At 48.9% G+C, this 24,421-nt stretch overlaps 1 protein-coding gene across 1 annotated transcript; it reads left to right on the plus strand.

Annotated features, from left to right (window-relative positions):
* Positions 1–1,107: 1,107 nt before the first annotated feature.
* On the plus strand, positions 1,108–17,220 carry ndufa12 (NADH:ubiquinone oxidoreductase subunit A12). Its single transcript, XM_063072106.1, has 4 exons — positions 1,108–1,245; positions 4,234–4,316; positions 15,512–15,599; positions 16,950–17,220. The coding sequence occupies exons 1-4, from the start codon at positions 1,157–1,159 to the stop codon at positions 17,125–17,127; spliced, it is 438 nt and encodes a 145-aa protein (XP_062928176.1). The 5' UTR covers positions 1,108–1,156; the 3' UTR covers positions 17,128–17,220.
* Positions 17,221–24,421: the final 7,201 nt, after the last annotated feature.

A 24,421-nucleotide genomic window follows, 5' to 3' on the forward strand; every position in this document is an offset into this window, starting at 1 on the left:
TGACACTTGTCAGTAATAATAACCCTGGTTCTCATTCTAATCATTACACAAGGTAACATGATAATAAAGTGTAACAACTATTTAGAAAGTAGTGTGGGTAAAGAACAAAGTGCAAGATCATAGCGAATTAGATTGTAAGGTCAGGAATCTATTTTTCTGTACGGGATGTCCACTCAAGAATGTGATAACAGCGGGATAGATGCTATCCTTAAACCTGGCGGCACATGGTTTCGGGCTTTTGTACCTAATGGGAGAGGGGAGAAGAGAGAATTCCAGAGTGGGTGGAATCTCTGATTATGCAGGTTGCTTTACTGCGGCAGCGAGAAGCTTGGAGCTGTATTCCTTGGATGCTTAAAAGACCTGATTCAAATAGATAAGAACCAAAGAGATGCTGGAGTATTTTCACCTGCGGGAGAGTTATGAACGGGGTAAAGTCAGCCGCAACACACCCACAAAATGCTGCGTCAGGCAGCATCCACAGAAAGTCGACGTGTTGGGCTGAGACCCTTCATCAGGAGGCGAGTCGGTACCGTGGAGCGAGCTGGGCAGCTGGCACGGTCGGCGGCTGCGGGGCGGGTCGTCAGCCGGCCGCGGGTCGGCGCTGTGGGGCGGGTCGTTCCGCCGGCCGCGGGTCGGCGCTGTGCGGCGGGTCGTTCCGCCGGCCGCGGGTCGGCGCTGTGGGGTGGGTCGTTCCGCCGGCCGCGGGTCGGCGCTGTGGGCTGAGAGGGTCAGTCGGCCGCGGGTCGGCGCTGTGGGCTGAGAGGGTCAGTCGGCTGCGGGTCGGCGCTGTGGGCTGAGAGGGTCAGTCGGCCGCGGGTCGGCGCTGTGGGGCGGGTCGTTCCGCCGGCCGCGGGTCGGCGCTGTGGGGTGGGTCGTTCCGCCGGCCGCGGGTCGGCGCTGTGGGCTGAGAGGGTCAGTCGGCCGCGGGTCGGCGCTGTGGGCTGAGAGGGTCAGTCGGCTGCGGGTCGGCGCTGTGGGCTGAGAGGGTCAGTCGGCCGCGGGTCGGCGCTGTGGGGCGGGTCGTTCCGCCGGCCGCGGGTCGGCGCTGTGGGGTGGGTCGTTCCGCCGGCCGCGGGTCGGCGCTGTGGGCTGAGAGGGTCAGTCGGCCGCGGGTCGGCGCTGTGGGCTGAAGTGATGAGGCGGTTAGCCGGCCGAGATGGCGGATGTTCTTGCTGTGTTCAGAAGGGGATGGACTCAGTTTTGGAGTTACGGCGGTATTCGTGGTGCTTTGTTTCATCTTCTAAGGTTGGAGAAGTTAATGGGGTCATTTCGGAGTAAATGGGAACAAAGTTTTTATGTTCAGGTCGGCGAGGGGAGGTGACCGTCAGAGAACGGAGAGGTCACCCTGGGGAAAGGAAGGGGGGAGGGACGGAGCGTAAAGGTAAGAGGGCAGAGTGAAAGCAGAGGGGAAGGAGAGGGAGGAGATGAGGGGAGGGGAGGGTAAATCGGGAGTGAGAGGGAGGAGATGAGGGGAGGGTAAATCGGGAGTGAGAGGGAGGAGATGAGGGGAGGGTAAATCAGAGGAGAGTGAGAGGGAGGAGATGAGGGGAGGATAAATCGGGAGTGAGAGGGAGGAGATGAGGGGAGGGTAAATCGGGAGTGAGGGAGGAGATGAGGGGAGGGTAAATCAGAGGGGATTGAGAAGGAGGAGATGAGGGGAGGGTAAATCAGAGGGGAGTGAGGGAGGAGATGAGCGGAGGGTAAATCGGGAGTGAGAGGGAGGAGATGAGGGGAGGGTAAATCAGAGGGGAGTGAGAGGGAGGAGATGAGGGGAGGGTAAATCAGAGGAGAGTGAGAGGGAGGAGATGAGGGGAGGGTAAATCAGAGGAGAGTGAGAAGGAGGAGATGAGGGGAGGATAAATCGGGAGTGAGAGGGAGGAGATGAGGGGAGGGTAAATCGGGAGTGAGGGAGGAGATGAGGGGAGGATAAATCAGGAGTGAGAGGGAGGAGATGAGGGGAGGGTAAATCGGGAATGAGGGAGGAGATGAGGGGAGGGTAAATCGGGAGCGTGGGAGGAGATGAGGGGAGGGTAAATCGGGAGTGAGAGGGAGGAGATGAGGGGAGGGTAAATCGGGAGTGAGAGGGAGGAGATGAGGGGAGGGTAAATCAGAGGGGAGTGAGAGGGAGGAGATGAGGGGAGGGTAAATCAGAGGGGAGTGAGAGGGAGGAGATGAGGGAAGGGTAAATCAGAGGGGAGTGAGGAGGAGATGAGGGGAGGGTAAATCAGAGGAGAGTGAGAGGGAGGAGATGAGGGGAAGGTAAATCAGAGGGGAGTGAGAGGGAGGAGATGAGGGGAGGGTAAATCGGGAGTGTGGGAGGAGATGAGGGGAGGGTAAATCGGGAGTGAGAGGGAGGAGATGAGGGGAGGGAAAATCGGGAGTGAGAGGGAGGAGACGAGGGGAGGGTAAATCAGAGGGGAGTGAGGGAGGAGATGAGGGGAGGGTAAATCGGGAGTGAGAGGGAGGAGATGAGGGGAGGGTAAATCAGAGGAGAGTGAGAGGGAGGAGATGAGGGGAGGGTAAATCAGAGGAGAGTGAGAAGGAGGAGATGAGGGGAGGATAAATCGGGAGTGAGGGAGGAGATGAGGGGAGGGTAAATCAGAGGGGAGTGAGAGGGAGGAGATGAGGGGAGGGTAAATCAGAGGGGAGTGAGAAGGAGATGAGGGGAGGGTAAATCAGAGGGGAGTGAGGGAGGAGATGAGGGGAGGGTAAATCAGAGGGGAGTGAGAGGGAGGAGATGAGGGGAGGGTAAATCAGAGGGGAGTGAGAGGGAGGAGATGAGGGGAGGGTAAATCAGAGGGGAGTGAGAAGGAGGAGATGAGTGGAGGGTAAATCAGAGGGGAGTGAGGGAGGAGATGAGGGGAGGGAGAAGATGAGGGAGGGGAGGAGATGAGGGGAGGATAAATCAGGAGTGAGAGGGAGGAGATGAGGGGAGGGTAAATCGGGAATGAGAGGGAGGAGATGGGAGGGTAAATTGGGAGTGTGGGAGGAGATGAGGGGAGGGTAAATCGGGAGTGAGAGGGAGGAGATGAGGGGAGGGAAAATCGGGAGTGAGAGGGAGGAGATGAGGGGAGGGTAAATCAGAGGGGAGTGAGGGAGGAGATGAGGGGAGGGTAAATCGGGAGTGAGAGGGAGGAGATGAGGGGAGGGTAAATCAGAGGGGAGTGAGAGGGAGGAGATGAGGGGAGGGTAAATCAGAGGGGAGTGAGAGGGAGGAGATGAGGGGAGGGTAAATCAGAGGGGAGTGAGAAGGAGGAGATGAGGGGAAGGTAAATCAGAGGGGAGTGAGAGGGAGGAGATGAGGGGAGGGTAAATCAGAGGGGAATGAGAGGGAGGAGATGAGGGGAGGGTAAATCGGGAGTGAGGGAGGAGATGAGGGGAGGGTAAATTGGGAGTGAGAGGGAGGAGATGAGGGGAGGGTAAATCAGAGGGGAGTGAGAGGGAGGAGATGAGGGGAGGGTAAATCAGAGGGGAGTGAGAGGGAGGAGATGAGGGGAGGGTAAATCAGAGGGGAGTGAGAAGGAGGAGATGAGGGGAAGGTAAATCAGAGGGGAGTGAGAGGGAGGAGATGAGGGGAGGGTAAATCAGAGGGGAATGAGAGGGAGGAGATGAGGGGAGGGTAAATCGGGAGTGAGGGAGGAGATGAGGGGAGGGTAAATTGGGAGTGAGAGGGAGGAGATGAGGGGAGGGTAAATCAGAGGGGAGTGAGAGGGAGGAGATGAGGGGAGGGTAAATCAGAGGGGAGTGAGAGGGAGGAGATGAGGGGAGGGTAAATCAGAGGGGAGTGAGAAGGAGGAGATGAGGGGAGGGTAAATCAGAGGGGAGTGAGGGAGGAGATGAGGGGAGGGAGAAGATGAGGGAGGGGGAGGAGATGAGGGGAGGATAAATCAGGAGTGAGAGGGAGGAGATGAGGGGAGGGTAAATCGGGAATGAGAGGGAGGAGATGAGGGGAGGGTAAATCGGGAGTGTGGGAGGAGATGAGGGGAGGGTAAATCCGGAGTGAGAGGGAGGAGATGAGGGGAGGGGGAGGGAGGAGATGAGGGGAGTGAGAGGGAGGAGATGAGGGGAGGGAGGGAGGGGAAGGAGATGAGTTGAGGATAAATCAGAGGGGAGGATAAAGGTAGAGAGGGAGGGGAGGAAAAGAGGGAAGGTTAATAGTGGGGAGAGGGGATAAGAAGAATGAGGGAGAGGGGATGGAGGACAATTACCATCAATTGGTATTTGGTTTTATAGAACAAGTGAACTAAAAACTGGGAACCTTGTTGGGGAAGACAAGTATGGAAACAAATATTATGAAGACAAACGATATTTCTTTGGTAAGTTTGCTTTTGGTTGCTACTTATACTTTATACTTTATTGTTGCCAAACAATTGATACCAGAACGTATAATCATAACAGCGATATTTGATTCTGCGCTTCACACTCCCTGGAGTACAAATCAATAGTAAATAGTTTAATTTTAAATTATAAATCATAAATAGAAAATAAAAGGTAAAGTAAGGTAGTGCAAAAAAGCCGAGAGGCAGGTCCGGATATTTGGAGGCTACGGCCCAGATCCGGGTCAGGATCCGTTCAGCAGTCTTATCACAGTCGGAAAGAAGCTGTTCCTAAATCTGGCCGTACGAGTCTTCAAGCTCCTGAGCCTTCTCCCGGAGGGAAGAGGGACGAACAGTGTGTTGGCTGGGTGGGTTGTGCCCTTGATTATCCTGGCAGCACTGCTCCGACAGCGTGCGGTGTAAAGTGACGGAAGATTGGTTTGTGTGATGTGCTGTGTTCACGATCTTCTGCAGCTTCTTCCAGTCTTGGACAGGAGAACTTCCATACCAGGTTGTGATGCACCCTAGAAGAATGCTTTCTACGGTGCATCTATAAAAATTAGTGAGGGTTTTAGGGGACAGGCCAAATTTCTTTAGTTTTCTCAGGAAGTAAAGGTGCTGGTGGACCTTCTCGGCAGTGGACTCTGCTTGGTTGGACCAAGTCAGGTCATTTGTGATATTGACCCCGAGGAATTTAAATGCTAAGGATGTGATATCTAACTTGTGTTATTTACAATGATTAGTCATAGTCATACTTTATTGATCCTGGGGGAAATTGGTTTTCGTTACAGTTGCACCATAAATAATAAATAGTAATAAAACCATAAATAGTTAAATAGTAATATGTAAATTATGCCAAGAAATAAGTCCAGGACCAGCCTATTGGCTCAGGGTGTCTGACCCTCCAAGGGAGGAGTTGTAAAGTTTGATGGCCACAGGCAGGAATGACTTCCTTTGATCAATGAACTTCCTTTGTTGCATCTCAGTGGAATGAGTCTCTGGCTGAAAGTACTCCTGTGCCCAACCAGTCCATTATATAGTGGATGGGAGCCATTGTCCACGATGGCATGCAACTTAGACAGCATCCTCTTTTGAGACACCACCGTGAGAGTGTCCAGTTCCATCCCTACAACATCACTGGCCTTACGAATGAGTTTGTTGATTCTGTTGGTGTCTGCTACCCTCAGCCTGCTGCCCCAGCACACAACAGCAAACATGATAGCAGTGGGCACCACAGACTCGTAGAACATCCTCAGCATCGTCCGGCAGATGTTAAAGGACCTCAGTCTCCTCAGGAAATAGAGACGGCTCTGACCCTTCTTGTAGACAGCCTCAGTGTTCTTTGACCAGTCCAGTTTATTGCCAATACGTATCCCCAGGTATTTGTAATCCTCCACCATGTCCACACTGACCCCCTGGATGGAAACAGGGGTCGCTGGTACCTTAGCTCTCCTTAGGTCTACCACCAGCTCCTTAGTCTTTTTCACATTAAGCTGCAGATAATTCTGCTCACACCATGCGACAAAGTTTCCTACCGTAGCATTGGACCTGCACGTAAAGTGACTCTTTATGTACAGGTCCAATGGGAAATCATATTTTACAATAAATTTCATGACGTATGCCAGTGATATTTAAACAGGTTCTGGTCTCTTTGGTGCAAGTATGTTTTGGGTTCTGGTTCTGCTCCAGGATTTTCCACTTAAGTATGGGCTGTGGGTAACCTGGTTTGCTGAGGGGCTGCTGCACTGAGAATTCTGTTGCTTCAGGATGATCCACCTGTCCTCAGCAGTAAAAGATGGCACTGTGTATTTTTGTGGAAAATCAGTTCACACTATGTAGCTGCTGTCTGTGGGACATTGGTGTGTGAAAATTGCTTTCCGTTTTTGGAAAGACGAACACCAATGCCTAGGAACGGAAAGGTCTACAGAGAGTGGTGGATACAGCCCAATCCATCACAGAAAATACCCTCCCCACCACTGATTACATCTACAAGGAGCACTGCTACAAGAAAGCAGCGTCCAGCATCAAGGACCTCCACCATCCAGGCCATGCTCTCTTCTCACTACTGCCTTTTGGCAGGAGGTTCAGGGGCCTTAGGTCCCACAGCACCAGGTTTAGGAACTGTTATTACCCTACAACCATCAGGTTCCTGAACCAATGTGAATAACTTCACTCTTCTCAACTCTGAACTGATTGCAGAACCTGCAGACACACTTTCAAAGACTCTATAAACTCAAGTTCAAGTTTAATTCTATACAGCTGAATGATAGTGTTCCTCTGGAGACAAGATGCAAAACACAGTACTGACACTGACTGATTCGCAACTTCTCTCTGTTGGCAGCAAGTGAGCTGGGAGCTTGGGATGTCCATTGTGGACAGACCAGCAATGCTCTGCACATCAGTTGCCTGGTCTATGTGCTCAGTGATGTAAAGGAGGCCATACTGGAAGCACTGAATGCACTGGACGAATTTGCAGATCATACTCATGAACTTTTGTCACATCTGGAAGAACTGTGTAAGTCTGTGGACGGGGATGAGGAGGAGGAGGTGTGAAGTCAAGCGTTGTCCCTGACCTCTGACACTTTCACTGCAACAGGGATGATGGCACCAACTTTGAATTTTCCAGTTTTAGGTAATCCTTATCTCGGGTGTGTTTTACCACCCATCTCTTTCCAATCCTCCTCTGGGCCTTGCATTTTTCTCCCCCATTCCTACACACCCCTCCAGCCCCATCGCCCATTTTCACCCCTCTATCCCTCCTGTTTCCATCCACCGACTGTCCACAGGCTTTCCCCGCCCCCATGGTCCTGTTTCCTTCTGCCCTAACCCCTCCCTGAATGTCATAGAATCATAGTCACTGAGCCCTTTAGCTCATCCAGTCTGTGCTGAATTATTATTCTGCCTAGTCCCTCGGACCATAGCCCTCTGTACCCCTCCCATCCACGTACCTATCCAAACCTCTCCCTGGTCCTATCAACCCACACCTGGACCATAGTCCTCCATACCCTCCCGTCCACGTACCTATCCAAATCTCTCCCTGGTCCTATCGATCCACACCCGGACCATAGTCCTCCATATCCTCCTGTCCACGTACCCATCCAAACCTCTCCTTGGTCCCATCGACCCAGATCCAGACCATAGTCCTCCATACCCTCCCATCCATGTACCCATCCAAACCTCTCCTTGGTCTCATCGACCCACACCCAGACCATAGTCCTCCATACCCTCCTGTCCACGTACCTATCCAAACCTCTCCCCAGTCCCATCAACCCACACCCGGACCATAGTCCTCCATATCCTCCCATCCACGTACCTATCCAAACCTCTCCCTGTTCCCATCGACCCACATCCGGACCATAGTCCTCCATATCCTCCCATCCACGTACCTATCCAAACCTCTCCATGGTCCCATCAACCCACACCTGGACCATAGTCCTCCATATCCTCCCATCCACATACCTATCCAAACCTCTCCCTGTTCTCATCGATCCACACCCGGACCATAGTCCTCCATACCCTCCCATCCATGTACCCATCCAAACCTCTCCCTGGTCTCATCAACCCACACCTGGACCATAGTCCACCATATCCCTCCCATCCACGTACCTATCCAAACCTCTCCCTGTTCCCATCGACCCACATCCGGACCATAGTCCTCCATATCCTCCCATCCACGTACCTATCCAAACCTCTCCATGGTCCCATCAACCCACACCTGGACCATAGTCCTCCATATCCTCCCATCCACATACCTATCCAAACCTCTCCCTGTTCTCATCGATCCACACCCGGACCATAGTCCTCCATACCCTCCCATCCATGTACCCATCCAAACCTCTCCCTGGTCTCATCAACCCACACCTGGACCATAGTCCACCATATCCCTCCCATCCACGTATCTATTCAAACCTCTCCCTGGTCCCATTGACCCACACCCGGACCATAGTCCTCCATACCCTCCCATCCACGTACCTATCCAAACCTCTCCCTGTTCTCATCGATCCACACCCGGACCATAGTCCTCCATACCCTCCCATCCACGTATCCATCCAAACCTCTCCTTGGTCTCATCGACCCACATCCGGACCATAGTCCTCCATACCCTCCCGTCCACGTACCCATCCAAACCTCTCCCTGGTCCCATCAACCCACACCCAGACCATAGTCCTCCATACCCTCCTGTCCACGTACCTGTCCAAACCTCTCCCCGGTCCCATCAACCCACACCCGGACCATAGTCCTCCATATCCTCCCATCCACGTACCTATCCAAACCTCTCCCTGTTCTCATCGATCCACACCCGGACCATAGTCCTCCATACTCTCCCATCCACGTATCCATCCAAACCTCTTCTTGGTCTCATCGACCCACATCCGGACCATAGTCCTCCATACCCTCCCGTCCACGTACCCATCCAAACCTCTCCCTGGTCCCATCAACCCACACCCAGACCATAGTCCTCCATACCCTCCTGTCCACGTACCTATCCAAAACTTTCCCTGGTCTCATCGACTCACACCCAGACCATAGTCCTCCATACCCTCCTGTCCACGTACCTATCCAAACCTCTCCCCGGTCCCATCAACCCACACCCAGACCAAAGTCCTCCATATCCTCCCATCCACGTACCTATCCAAACCTCTCCCTGTTCCCATCGACCCACATCTGGACCATAGTCCTCCATATCCTCCCATCCACGTACCTATCCAAACCTCTCCCTGGTCCCATCAACTCACACCCGGACCATAGTCCTCCATATCCTCCCATCCACGTACCTATCCAAACCTCTCCCTGTTCTAATCGATCCACACCCGGACCATAGTCCTCCATACCCTCCCATCCACGTATCCATCCAAACCTCTCCTTGGTCTCATCGACCCACATACGGACCATAGTCCTCCATACCCTCCCGTCCACATACCCATCCAAACCTCTCCCTGGTCCCATCAACCCACACCCAGACCATAGTCCTCCATACCCTCCTGTCCACGTACCTATCCAAACCTCTCACCGTTCCCATCAACCCACACCCGGACCATAGTCCTCCATATCCTCCCATCCACGTACCTGTCCAAACCTTTCCCTGTTCCCATCGACCCACATCCGGACCATAGTCCTCCATACCCTCCCGTCCACGTACCCATCCAAACCTCTCCCTGGTCCCATCAACCCACACCCAGACCATAGTCCTCCATACCCTCCTGTCCACGTACCTATCCAAAACTTTCCCTGGTCTCATCGACCCACATCCAGACCATAGTCCTCCATACCCTCCTGTCCACATACCTATCCAAACCTCTCCCCGGTCCCATCAACCCACACCCGGACCATAGTCCTCCATATCCTCCCATCCACGTACCTATCCAAACCTCTCCCTGTTCCCATCGACCCACATCCGGACCATAGTCCTCCATATCCTCTCATCCACGTACCTATCCAAACCTCTCCCTGGTCTCATCGACCCACACCTGGACCATAGTCCTCCATATCCTCCCATCCACGTACCCATCCAAACCTCTCCCTGTTCCCATCGACCCACACCCAGACCATAGTCCTCCATATCCTCTCATCCACGTACCTATCCAAACCTCTCCCTGTTCTCATCGATCCACACCCGGACCATAGTCCTCCATACCCTCCCATCCACCTATCCATCCAAACCTCTCCTTGGTCTCATCGACCCACATCCGGACCATAGTCCTCCATACCCTCCCGTCCACATACCCATCCAAACCTCTCCCTGGTCCCATCAACCCACACCCAGACCATAGTCCTCCATACCCTCCTGTCCACGTACCTATCCAAACCTCTCACCGTTCCCATCAACCCACACCCGGACCGTAGTCCTCCATATCCTCCCATCCACGTACCCATCCAAACCTCTCCCTGGTCTCATCGACCCACACCCGGACCATAGTCCTCCATATCCCTCCCATCCACGTACCTATCCAAACCTCTCCTTGGTCTCATCGACCCACATCCGGACCATAGTCCTCCATACCCTCCCATCCACGTACCCATCCAAACCTCTCCCTGGTCCCATCAACCCACACCCAGACCATAGTCCTCCATACCCTCCTGTCCACGTACCTATCCAAACCTCTCCCTGTTCCCATCAACCCACACCCGGACCAGTCCTCCATATCCCTCCTGTCCACGTACCTATCCAAACCTCTCCCTGGTCTCATCGACCCACACCCAGACCATAGTCCTCCATACCCTCCTGTCCACGTACCCATCCAAACCTCTCCCCGGTCCCATCAACCCACACCCAGACCATAGTCCTCCATACCCTCCCATCCACGTACCTATCCAAACCTGTCCCTGTTTCCATCGACCTACACCCGGACCATAGTCCTCCATATCCCTCCCATCCACGTTCTTATCTAAACGTCTCTTAAAGAGTGAAATCAGTCCCACATCCAAAATTTCTGGTGACTGCTCGTTCCACACAATGAGTGAATGTTCCTCTTAAATTTTTCACTTTTCACCCTTAATCTATGACCTCTACTTCTATCATAAACAAGAGAAAATTTGCAGATGCTGGAACAGTCCTGGTGAAGGGTCTCAGCCTGAAACATCAACTGTACTCTTTTCCATAGATGCCGTCTGGCCTGCTGAGTTCCTCCAGCATTTTGTGTGTGTTGCTTGGATCTCTAATTCTAGCTTCCCATGGAAAGCATCCGGCCTAAATGGGTTATCTGGCTGAATACTAAACACTTGTGCTGATCACTGGCTGGTGTGCTCAGCAATATCTTTAACCTCTCACTTGGGCAGTCTGAGGTACCACCTGCTTCAGCAGGTCTCAATCAGACCAGTGCCTGAGGAGAATGTGGTCATCTGCCGCTATGACTATCGTCCAGTAGCACTTACATCCACAGTGATGAAGTGTTCTGAAACAGTGGTGATGAAACACATCAGCTCCTGCAGAGAAGTGACTTGGATTCACTCCAGTTTCCCTACTGGCACAACAGGTCCACAGCAGATGCCATTTCATTGGCCCTTCGAACAACCCTGGGACATCTGGATAGCAAAGATCCAAACAGCAGGATGCTCTTTATCAACTGCAGCTTGGCACTCAATGCTATCATCCCTCAAAACCAACCAATAAGCTTCAAAACCTTGGTCTCAGTACATCATTGTGCAACTGGATCCTCAATTTCCTCCCTTGCAGGCCGCAGTCAGTTCGGATTGGCAACAATCTTCATCAGCACAGGACTACCACGAGGCTGTGTGCTTAACCCCATGCTTTGCTCACTTTACACTTACGGCTGTGTGGCTAGGGATATCTCCAATGCCATATTTAAGGTTGCCTACAACACCACTGTCATTGACCTAATCAATGGTGGCGACGGATCGGCACACAGGAGGGAGATTGAAAACCTGGCTGAGTGGTGCCACAACAATAACCTCTCACTCAGTGTCAGCAAGACCAAGGAGCTGATTCTTCAGGAAGAGGAATCCGGAGGTCCTTTTGCCAGTCCTCATTAGGGGATCAAAAGTGGAGAGGGTCAGCGACTTTAAATTCCTCGGTATTACCTTTTCAGAGGGCCTGTCCTGGCCCCAGCATGTAAGTGCAGTTACAAGGGAAGCGCAGCAGCACCTCAGCTTCCTTAAGAAATTTGCAAAGATTTGGCATGACATCTAAGTTAAAATCACCATAAACCTATGGTTCCAATTCTCAACTTACTTAGCAATTTCCACCACTGGTGGCCTTTGTGTTCCTGCTTATCACCCTCCTGTCTGTCTCCATCTCTACCTTCCCAGGACCAGACCAACCTAAACCCCTGCAATTTTGCTCCAAATGCCTTCTATTGTAAACAACAGGAATTCATCACCGGAAGAGGCTTCGCAGTAGTGAAGTAACTTCTGTAACTCCGTAACTTCCGCCACCTCCAACAGGATCCCATGACTAAGCACATCTTTCCCTCCCCCCCCCCACTTTCTGCAAGGATCGCTCCCTACGCGATTCCCTTGTCCATTCGGCCCCCCCATCCCTCCCCACTGATCTCCCTCCTGGCACTTATCCTTGTAAGCGGAACAAGTGCTACGCACGCCCTTACACTTCCTCCCTTACCACCATTCAGGGCCCCAAACAGTCCTTCCAGGTGAGGCAACACTTCACCTGTGAGTCAGCTGGGGTGATGTACTGCGTCCGGTGCTCCCGATGTGGCCTTCTATATATTTGTGAGACCCGACGCAGACTGGGAGACCGCTTTGCTGAACACCTACGCTGTGTCCGCCAGAGAAAGCAGGATCTCCCAGTGGCCACACATTTTAATTCCGCATCCCATTCCCATTCTGACATGTCTATCCACGGCCTCCTCTACTGTAAAGATGAAGCCACACTCAGGTTGGAGGAACAACACGTCATATTCCGTCTGGGTAGCCTCCAACCTGATGGCATGAACATCGACTTCTCTAACTTCTGCTAATGCCCCACCTCCCCATCGTACCCCATCTGTTGCTTATTTTTATACACACATTCTTTCTCTCACTCTCCTTTTTCTCCCTCTGTACCTCTGAATATACCCCTTGCCCATCCTCTGGGTTCCCCCCCCCGGTCTTTCTCCCCGGACCTCCTGTCCCATGATCCTCTCGTATCCCTTTTGCCAATCACCTGTCCAGCTCTTGGCTCCATCCCTCCCACTCCTGTCCTCTCCTATCATTTTGGATCTCCCCCACCCTCCCACTTTCAAATCTCTTACTAACTCTTCCTTCAGTTAGTCCTGACGAAGGGTCTCGGCCTGAAACGTCGACTGCACCTCTTCCTAGAGATGCTGCCTGGCCTGCTGCGTTCACCAGCAACTTTTATGTGTATTGCTTGAATTTCCAGCATCTGCAGAATTCCTGTTGTTTGCTTTCTATTGTGTTGTCTTTTGTCTGCCTGTGTTTATCATCCACCTACCTCTATCTACTAACTGCACTCCTCCCCTCCCTTAGCTGGCTTAATCTGCTCATCATCCCCTGCCCCTCCTTGGTCCGTCTATCATCTCTGGATCCCATCTCACCCCTTCCCCATCCGGTTCTCCGACCTGAAACGTCAACATTTCACGTCCCCTGCAGCCGCTGCTCGATCCGCTGAACCCCTTGAGCAGATTATTTGTTGCCCAGATTCAAATCTGCCCAGAGTGTTGAGGGAAGATGGTCATTGTATGGAAGTGAGACAGAGGCTGGTTGGTCATAGGCTGTTGTACAAAGCTGTCAGACCCCACTTGGAGTACTGTGCTCAGTTCTGGTCGCCTCACTACAGGAAGGATGTGGAAACCACAGAAAGGGTGCAGAGCAGATTTACAAGGATGTTGCCTGGATTGGGGAGCATGCCTTATGAGAATAGGTTGAGTGAACTTGGCCTTTTCTCCTTGGAGCAACAGAAGGTGAGAAGTGACCTGACAGAGGTGTATAAGATGCTGAGAGGCATCAATCATGTGGATAATCAGAGGCTTTTCCCAGGGCTGAAATGGCTAGTACGAGAGGGCATAGTTTTAAGGTACTTGGAAGTAGGTACAGAGGAGATGTCAGGGGTAAGATTTTTTCGCAGAGAGCATGGAATGGGCTCCCGGCAACGGTGGTGGAGGCGGATATGATAGGGTCTTTTAAGAGACTCCTGGATAGGTACATGGAGCTCAGAAAAATAGAGGGCTATGGGTAACCCTAGTAATTTCTAAGGTAGGGACATGTTTGGCACAGCTTTGTGGGCCAAAGGGCCTGTATTGTGCGAGAAGTTTTCTATGTTTCTATGCATCTATCCTGCTATCTTGATTTTAAGGGGAAATTGATGGTGTTTATAATGGGAGGGCAATCAGATAATGTCCGTTTTATTTGCTACAATTTATAATTCCACTCCCACTTTTCATTAGGCTAGTACTGTGGAACATCTCAAAACACTTCTAAAAACCTACTTTTTAAATTTGGTGAACTTACAGGATTACTTAATGCCTGTTGATGTTGATTGCATTTATAATTTGGTGTATTCAATTACATTTTATTTTATTCTATATAATGTTTGTCTTATGATTTTCAACTTTGAATTGTATTGCTATGACAATATAATACAATCTGTGTAAAGCACCTTGAGCCTGCATCTTATAGTATGAAAGGTGCTATATAAATAAAGTTATTGTTTTTCCACAATATCTTTTGGTGCTTTTGCAACTTCTCATCAGTGTCTTAGTTTTATGACTTGCTGCCTGCATAGTCTACATATTGTGAATTCTGAAGAGTTGAGGCCTCTTGGTTGTCATATCCGGAGGAGGTAGTGGGGATAGGCTCCCACTACCTATTAGATGCTCCCAATGCCGTGCATCTCAACTAGTCTCCGACAATTAAGTCCAGCTCCTGGCCTTCACGTGTGGCTTAGTTACTGAGTGTGGCAGAACAGTTTCTTCTGACGGAAGAGGAAAAAGGCGGCTTCTTGGTGTCTTAGTACCAGCCGTTTCAGGCAGATGGGACTCTTCAGCCATGGTTGGCAGCCCATCTAGGAGAAGGAAAACTCTGATCTCAAACCCCCACTGCCTTGCAGCAATACCCACTTGTGGGGAAGGCTTTAGGAGTAAACTCCGAGGGAAAAATCCAGAGCTGGCGTCCCGAAGGCAGCCCAATGTTGAGCTTAATGCTGACTGGAAACTCCTCTGTACCAGTCTCTGCAGTTCCTAGCTGCGTAGAGAGGGGGAGCCTGCTTCATAGGCTTGCTCTCCATATTGTACTTCCCCAGCTTACCCGTCATGTAGGTAGTTCAGACACAATATCCTTGGTCGACCCTGACTAACAGAAGACCTCTGAGGCCTCCGTTGTGATATGATCTGCATCACAGGTCTGTAGCAGCTACTTTACGCTGTGAAGGGGAATCAAGTTAATCAGCCTGTCCAGTTATTCATCTCATTAACTTTTCCCAGGGCGGCAATGGCTAATTCCAGAGGACATGCTTTTATGGTGAGTGGACGAATGTGTAAGGGAGATGTCAGAGCTGGGTGTTTTTTTATACACAGCGGCAAGTGCGTGGAACAGTCAGGACATTTAAGAAACTATTAGATGGGAACATGGATGTAAGAAACTTGGATGGTTATGGGCTGTGAAAGATTGAGCATGGTGTAGGTTAAAGGCCAGCACAACATTGTGGGCTGAAGGAGTTGTACTGAGTTCTAATTGGTGTGAATGTGGTATCTTGCTGATTGGTTTATAATTTCAATTCTTAGGTCGACATCGATGGGTTGAATACACTGAAGAGATGAATGGGAAGAACACTTACTGGGAAGTAGATGGAAGCATGATTCCTCCAGAGTGGTAATAGGCAGTTGCTTTCGTTTTCTTTGGATTTGTGGATGTGTGATGCAGCTCTGGTTCACTCTCATTGTGGTCAATCTATAAAGAATGGGTTCCTAAGCACCTCTGATCCAAAGTCTGTGAATCTCAAAATCTCTGCCAGCTACTGAGCTTCCACTGCCCTGCTGGGTAGGAATTCCAGAGGGTCAACACCCACGGGTGAAGAAATCTCTTCCCCCACCTGACCTAATGTTACAATTGAATCTGTTTCCTCCACCCTTGTACGGATTGCAGTCCAGATCATCATAATTCTTTGTTTTTAAAACAAAACAAAACTCATGATACCACTAAATGCTGGAGGAACTCAGCAGGCCAGGCAGCATCTATAGAAAAGAGTTGATAGTTCAGGCTGAGACCCTTCATCAGTCCTGTTCTGTGGAGAGTGTCTGCACGTGGTGCCACTATGATCATTTTGTTACCTGCTGTAATCTTAGTTTCCTCCCTAAATTGTGGCTTTCATAAATGAGTACAACACTCTAACTGAGGCTCAACTATTTTTAGAAAATTTAACACAACTTTGTGCTCAGCAATCCAGATGCATTTAATGGTCTTCACACGACTTAAAATGATTTGTGTATGTAGATACTCCATCCCAGGTGTTTTTAAAATTATGCCAACGATTTGATTTTGTTCTGGATTATTGTCTGGAAGTTTCCGCCATCTCATGCTCAGCTGAGAGCAGATTGGTTGGTCACCCTTCTTTGGGCAGGTATGAATGCTGGCATTCCTCACGTGCTCTGCTGCATTTCATTGGCCTAGTTGTAGCCAGAGGCTCCAGAGTTTCTACTTGGGTTGCATCCCATTCTGGTCAAATTTCTATGCAATATCATGACCATTTCCTCAGTTATTGAATGTGTCCTCTAGAGGTGACAGATGCAAAATGTGCTGAGTTACTTCCTCCACACGAGAAGAGCAGACTTGTGAATGAGTCAGTTTATGTGTTGATGCTGCTTTGTGGATGTTTTCAGGAACATGTGTGAAATTAATGTCTGTGTATCCAGTAAGAACATCTGCTCCAATGTGCGGAAAGGGAGGAACGTTGAAAGGGCTTCAATCTTATGATTAGGCCGGATTGATTTCCCGGCTGTTTCGGAAAGGGTGGCACATAAAAGGGTGGTGTGTACTCCAGGTTTCCTTTGCTGATGGCCAGTACCTTTCATCTCAGTCTTTTGCATCTTATTTATAGAACACGGCCGTTGATTGCTTTAGATGGTGGTCACAGGAGATGGCACTGAAAACAGCTGAGCTGTTGTTGAATTTTGAATGCATTTGATTATTGATTTTTTTTTTCTGTGTTCCTGGCTACTTTAGGCATCGTTGGATTCACTGCTTTACTGAGCACCCACCCACTACACACCCTCCAGTTGAAAGGAAATTTATCTTCAAAACGCATCAGTTTAACATGAGCGGCACGCCAGGACAGTATGTACCTTATTCAACTACTCACAAGAAGATTCACGAGTGGGTCCCACCACAAAGCAGCAAGTGAGCCACGTGTGGCCCAACTTGCATTCAAAATGATTCCTTCTACTCCTTCCTCATTCTATGTGGACATTAAACAAATAAAGTTATGTTATCAATACATTTTGTGTCAGATCCGTCTACGACCAGCAGAAGTGTCTTCAGTAGATTTAAATTTGTAAGCAATCTATAAAACCTGAATTATTCCTAACAACCTGAGCTTTTCACCATGGTTTATCTCAAAGAGCTTTATATATATATCCAGTGTAGAGAAACACAGCAGTCTCTTTGTGCAGGAGCTGCTTGTTCTTGTTTAAAGGAAGAATGTTGGCTAGCGCACTGAGGAGAACTTGTATGTTCCAGTAGGGTCGTTCTTGTCCAGCTGAGAGTACCAGCAGGAATTTGTCAGCATGATTGATGGTGTTGCACTGCCTCTGTTGGCACTGGGCTCCCAGCCTAGATCATGATCTTGATTTTTGATATGGGATCTGAATGCACACTCTGATTCAGGCGTAAGGATGGGTGTTCTACCCATTGAGCCACAGCAGAGACTCAAGCCATTTCACCCTGGAAGGCGAAATAAACCGGGAAGGGTTGCTCTGGGGAGCTGGGTGAATAAGGTGGTACAGCAGAAGTAATAGTCAACCTGTTGCTTTTCTATTAGAAGTTTTAGGAGAATAGACGCCAGTAATACCTCCATTCCTATCTCATTCCATCATTATTTCTTCCATGTCTCTTTAAGCAAAGTCTTCAGATATTCCTAGCACCCCTTTTCCATGTCTCTCACTCTCTCATTTATTCATTCTATTCACCTGCACAATCCAAGTGCACTCCTCTTTTGCTCTGCTCTCCCTAATCCTCACTCCAGTACAATTTACCTCCCTTATGTATCCGTGGCATCTTGTTCCCCGGTTTGCATACAGATCAAATCATTACACAGTGCATTGAGGTAGAATAAGGTAAAACAATAACAAAGCAGAATAGAGTGCAAAAGCTACAAAAAAAGTGCAGTGCAGACAAACAATGAAGTGCAATCTCATAACGTAGATTGTGAGGTCAAGGGTCCCATCTAATCGTTCAAGAGACCCGTTCAAGTGTCTGCTGAAAGCAGGTTAGAAGCTGACCTTGAGTTTGTATCCTCCTTTGCCCCATTTTCTCTCTCTCTATTTACCCTCCAGTTTCTGTTGCGAGATGGTAATGGTGCTGAAAAGGCCCATTTGCAGCTGGTTAGTTTATTTAATGCAGGACTGTAGTTGATGTGAAGTATGATGCTGCTGGAAGAGGCAAGATTAAACTGGGAAACCAGCTCTAAGAAAGGGGATCCTAGATGTTCATTTTTTTTTAAAAAGGATAATCCCAAACGAAAGTCCTGGATGAACAATGAAGTTCTGAATCTGATCAGAGTCTGGAGATCAAGAATGCTACAAGAGGTGCAGGTATGATCTCCGGAAAGCTATCTCACAGGGGAAGTGGAGATTCCGGACTAGACTGGAATCAATGAGGGATGCTCAACAGCTGTGGCAGGGTTTGAATGCCATAACCTCCCACAAAGTTAAATCTTGCAACATAGGGGACAGCAGAGCTTGGCTTCCAGATGAGCTCAATGTCTTCTATACTCCCTTTGGCCACCAGAACAGGGAGGAACCATTGCGCACCTCCACGTCTCCCGATAATCCTTTGATCTCAGTATCTGAAGACAACTTGTGGGCTGCCTTCAAGAGAGTGAATTCAGGGAAAGCATCCGGTCTGGATGGAGTACTTGGCCGAGTACTGACGACCTGTGCTGACCAACTGGCTGGGGTGTTCATGGTGTGGTACCCTTCTGCTTCAAGCAGGTTTCAGTTGTGCCCAAGAGGAGCGTGGTAACCTGTCTAAAGGACTATCGCCCAGTGGCACTTGCATCCACAGTGATGAAGTGTTTTGAGAGGCTGGTGTTGAAGCACATCAGCTCCTGTCTGAATGGTGACTTGGATCTGCTCCAATTCGCCTACTGAAGCAACAGGTCTACATCAGATGCTATCTCAATGGCTCTTCATGCAACTCAGGAACATCTGGACAGCAAAGATGTATACATCTGGATGCTCTTTATCAATTACAGTTCAGCATCTAATACCACCATCCCCTCAAAACTAGTTAGTATTCTCCAGGACCTGGGCCTCAACGCACTTGAGCAATTGGATCCTGGATTTCCTCACTTGTAGACCCCAGTCAGTTCAGATTGGCAAGAACATCTCCACAATCTCCATCAACACAGGAGCACTGCAGGGATGAGTACTTAGCCCCCTGCTCTACTTGCTTTACACCTATGAATGTGTGGCCGAGCACAGCTCCAACACCATGTACAAGTTTGCTGATGACCCCACTGTTGTGGGCTGTATCAAGGGTGGTGATGAATCAGCATACAGGACGGAGATTGAAATACAGGTGGTGTCATAACAGTAACGTCTCACTCAATATCAGTAAGACCAAGGAACTGACTGTAGACTTCAGGAGAGGGAAACCAGAGGTCCATGAACCAGTAATCACTGGAGGATCAGAGGTGGAGAGGGTCAGTAACTTTAAATTCCTGAGTGTCACTATCTCAGAAGACCTGCTCTAGATCCACCATATAAATTTAATTGTGAAGAAAGCACAACAGCACCTCTACTTCCTCAGGAGTCTGCATTGATTCAGCATGTCCTCGAAAACCTTGGCAAACTTCTATAGGTTTGTGGTGGAAAGTGTGCTGATTGGCGGCATTAAGGCCTGGTATGGGAACACCAGTGCCCTTGTGTGGAGAATTCTGCAAAAGGTAGTGGATTCGGCCAGTCCATCATGGGTAAAACCCTCCCAACCATTGAGCACATCTACCTGAAACGTTGCTGTAGGAAAGCAGCATCCATCATCAAAGATGCCCACCACCCAGGCCATGCTCTTTTCTTGCTGCCGCCATCAGCTAGAGGATACAGGTGTCTCAGGACTCTCACCCACAGGTTCAGGAACAGTTACTACTCCTCAACCACAGGCTCCTGAACAAAAGGGGATAATTACACTCATTTAAGGATTATCTGTTATTTTATGCTTGTTACTTATTACTATTTATTTATATCTGCATTTACACAGTTTGTTTACAGTTCCCTGTTACTGTTCTATAGATTTGCTAAGTATGCCCATAGAAAAAGAATCTCAGGGTTGTAAGTACTCTGAATAATAAATTTTACTTTGACTTTGAAATACAGTCAAAGTAAAGCCCAACGTTTGCTATTTCTGTCCCACCTGCAACACAATTCACTATAATAAAAAAAAATTTGCTACATACTTGAACAGATGTGAATATTAAACTGTGGCCCAGCTGTACTTGCCTTCCAGGGTAATATTCATCCAAAGGTTTGAATGGAACTTCATCTTTGCATGTGTCTACTACTTGGCAGCTGCTGCAATTGTTCACTTACTGTACCTAGTATACTGTTCCTCCGACACACTCCTTGAATAAGATAAAATTGAGCAGTGGAGCTGAGGTGCACTCACTGGAGACAAGAGGTGCTTTGAAAGGCTGTTGACCAACACAGGACCTGTCCATTGTCTTGTTAGTTCACTGCCTCTCCGTGGGCAAACTGCAATGGCTGGATCCAGTCCTTGTTGTTCCTGGGGTATAGGCTTAGAGATTTTGAGTTTCTGTGATTATAGAATGAATTGTCCCAGAAACCTGGGGTACCATGACATTCACAATGACCTTTTCAACATCTATTGGAGCTCAGCAGGTCAGGCAGCATCAATGGAAAGGAATAAACATTTGACGTCATGGGCAGAAAGCCTTTATCAGGACCTGATTAGGCTTGGTGCATTGATCAAGTGTACGGAAATTATTTTCATTCCCTGCAAATCCTCAATGCTCCTTTGTGGCTCTTAAAAGGTGGACTGCTAAGCTCCAGGCCATCACTTTGGAAGGAAGTAACAACAATCACCCCTGTTATCAAGAACAGTATTTATTTCCCACTCAGCCACATTAACTGTTGAAAATGTGGCAAGTTGCATTGTTAGTAACCCACACTCTGGTATGTTTTCTGGACTCTGGCTGGATTGCGCATCCAACTCGTTCTCCTCTTTCCTTCCTCCATCACTGCTAACTATCACAGGCCAGTCAGCATCTATAGAGAGGAATAAACAGTCCATGCTTTGGCCGAGAATCTTCATTAGGACAATGATGTCTTAGTGAAGGTTCTGGGCCCAAAACATTGTATGTTTATTCCTCTCCGTAGATGCTGCTTGACTTACTGGTTTCCTGCAGCATTATGTGTGTCTTCCATTGGATGTCCAGCATCTGCAGAATCCCTTGTGTTTACTGCTAACTACCACCTGGTTCTACCCTTACCCTTACCCTGATGATGCTGCATCCTCCAATGTCGCCAACTCTCCCAATACCAGCCCAATCCTCCATACACTCATCACTTATCCTGCTATCTCTGAAGATCTCTCAGCCCCTCTACACTTCTCATTACCCTACAGTTCTACATTCCCTTGCTATATTTGCCCTTCTCAAATGCACACCTCACCTTTGAGTTGCATTTACACAGTACCTTTCACAGCCTCAGAGACACCAGTCATTGTTGTAATGGGGGAGACACCCAAACTTGCACACAGCAAGCTTCCACAAACAATGCCAAGTTAAGTGAGCAGATAATCTGCTTCAGTAAGCATTAACTAGGAGATAAATACCAGGAGTACTCCTTTAGCCTTCATCAAGGTAGTGACCTGGGAACCTTTATACCCACTTAAGAAGAAAGATTGCCACAACATTTAACATCCTGCTGAGAAGCAGGGTCTCCCAGGTAACAGAAACATAGAAAACCTACAGCACAATAAAGGCCCTTCGGCCCACAAAGCTGTGCCAAACATGTTCTTACCTTAGAAATTACCTAGGGTTAAACATAGCCCTCTATTTTTCTGAGCTCCACGTAAATGTCCAGGAGTCTCTTAAAAGACCCTATCATATCCACCACCACTGTCGCTGGCAGCCCATTTTATGCACTCACGACTCTGCGTATAAAAACTTACCCCTGATATCTCCTCTGTACCTACTTCCAAGCACCTTAAAACTGTGCCCTCTTGTATTACCATTTCAGCCCTGGGAAAAAGCCTCTGACTATCCACACGATCAATGCCTCTCATCATCTTATACACCTCTATCAGGTCACCTCTCATCCTCTGTCGCTCCAAGAAAAAAGGCCGAATTCACTCAACCTATTCTCATAAGGCATGCTTCCCAATCCAGGCAATATCCTTGTAAATCTCTGCACCCTTTCCATGGTTTCCATATCCTTCCTTCAGTGAGGCGACCAGAACTGAGCACAGTGCTCCCAAGTGGGGCCTGACCAGGGTCTGAAACTCAATCCCACGATTGATGAAGGACAATGCACTGTATACTTTCTTAACCACAGAGTCAACCTGCACAGCAGCTTTGAGTATCCTATGGACTCGGACCCCAAGATCCCTCTGATCCTCTACACTGCCAAGACTCTTACCATTAATACTATATTTTGCCATCATATTTGATCTAGCAAGATGAACCACTTCACACTTATCTGGGTTGAACTCCATTTGCCACTTCTCAGCCCAGTTTTGCATACTATCAATGTCCCGCTGACAGCCCTCCTCACTATCCACAACACCCTCAACCTTTGTGTCATCAGCAAATTTACTAACCCATTCCTCCACTTCTTCATCCAGGTCATTTATAAAAATCACAAAGAGTAAGGGTCCCACACCACTGGTGACCGACCTCCATGCAGAATATGACTCATCTACAGCCACACTTTGCCTTCTGTGGGCAAGCCAGTTCCGGATCCACAAAGCAATGTTCCCTTGGATCCCGTGCCTCCTTACTTTCTCAATAAGCCTTGCGTGGGGTACCTTATGAAATGCCTTGCTGAAATCCATATACACTACATCTACTGCTCTTCCTTCATCAATGTGTTTAGTCACATTCTCAAAAAATACAATCAGACTCATAAGGCTCACAATGCCTTTGACAAAGCCATGCTGACTATTCCTAATCATATGATGCCTCTCCAAATGTTCATAAATCCTGCCTCTCAGGATCTTCTCCATCAACTTACCAACCACTGAAGTAAGACGCACTGGTCTATAATTTCCTAGGCTATCTCTACTCTCTTTCTTGAATAATGGAACAACATCTGCAATTCTCCAATCCTCTGGAACCTCTCCCATCCCCATTGATTATGCAAATATCATCGCCAGGGACTCAGTGATCTCCTCCCCCTCCTCCCACAGTAACCTGGGGTACGTCTCGTCCGGTCCTGGTGACTTATCCAACTTGATGCTTTCCAAAAGCTCCAGCACATCCTCTTTCTGAATATCTACATGCTCAAGCTTTTCAGTCCACTATAAGTCATCCCTACAATCACCAAGATCCTTTTTCGTAGTGAATACTGAAGCAAAGTATTCATTAAGTACCTCTGCTATTTCCTCTTGTTCCATACACACTTTTCCACTGTCACACGTGATTGGTCCTATTCTCTCATGTCTTATCCTCTTGCTCTTCACATACTTGTAGAATGCCTTGGGGTTTTCCTTAATCCTGTCCGCCAAGGCCTTCTCATGGCCCCTTCTGGCTCTCCTAATTTCTTTCTTAGTAATTCTTTCTTAGTAATTTCTGGATTGCTGCCTGTGCCACGTGCCAGTGAGGGTTTGGCAGATAAATGTGTGGCTGAGAAGCTGGTGCAGGGGGTAGGACTTCAGGTTGTTGGATCATTGGGATCTTTTCTGGGGGAGGTATGTTCAAAAGTGACAGGTTACACATGAACCTGAGGGGGACCGATATTCTTGTGGGCAGGTTTGTTAGAGCTTTTGGGAAGGGTTTAAACTAATTTGTCAGGTGGGTGGGAACCGGAGTGATGGGACTCAGGTAAAAAAGTAAAGATAGCGTGCAGTCAGACTGTCAGGAAGGGCAAGCAGGTGATGGGACATAGTCGCAGCCAACAGGGTGAGTAGCAGTACATTAGGAATGCAGAATCAAAAAGGGTAGCAAATATGGTACGCAAGGTGTTGTATCTCAATGTGCAGAGTATAAGAACTAAGGTGGGTGATCTTGTTGCACTATTACAGATTGCCAGGTATGATGTTGTGGCCGTCACTGAATTGTGGCTGAAGGATGTATTTGGGAACTGAATGTCCAAGGTTACACATTGTATTGGAGGGATGGGAAGGTAGGCAGAGGGGAAGGCATGGCTGTACTGGCATCAAATCAGTAGAAAGCTGTGATATAGGATTCGAAGATGATGAATCCTTGTGGATTGGGTTAAGAAACTGCAAGGGTAAAAGGA

This window comes from Mobula hypostoma, chromosome 20 (assembly GCF_963921235.1).
Source record: "Mobula hypostoma chromosome 20, sMobHyp1.1, whole genome shotgun sequence".
Taxonomy (NCBI): Eukaryota; Metazoa; Chordata; class Chondrichthyes; order Myliobatiformes; family Myliobatidae; genus Mobula; species Mobula hypostoma.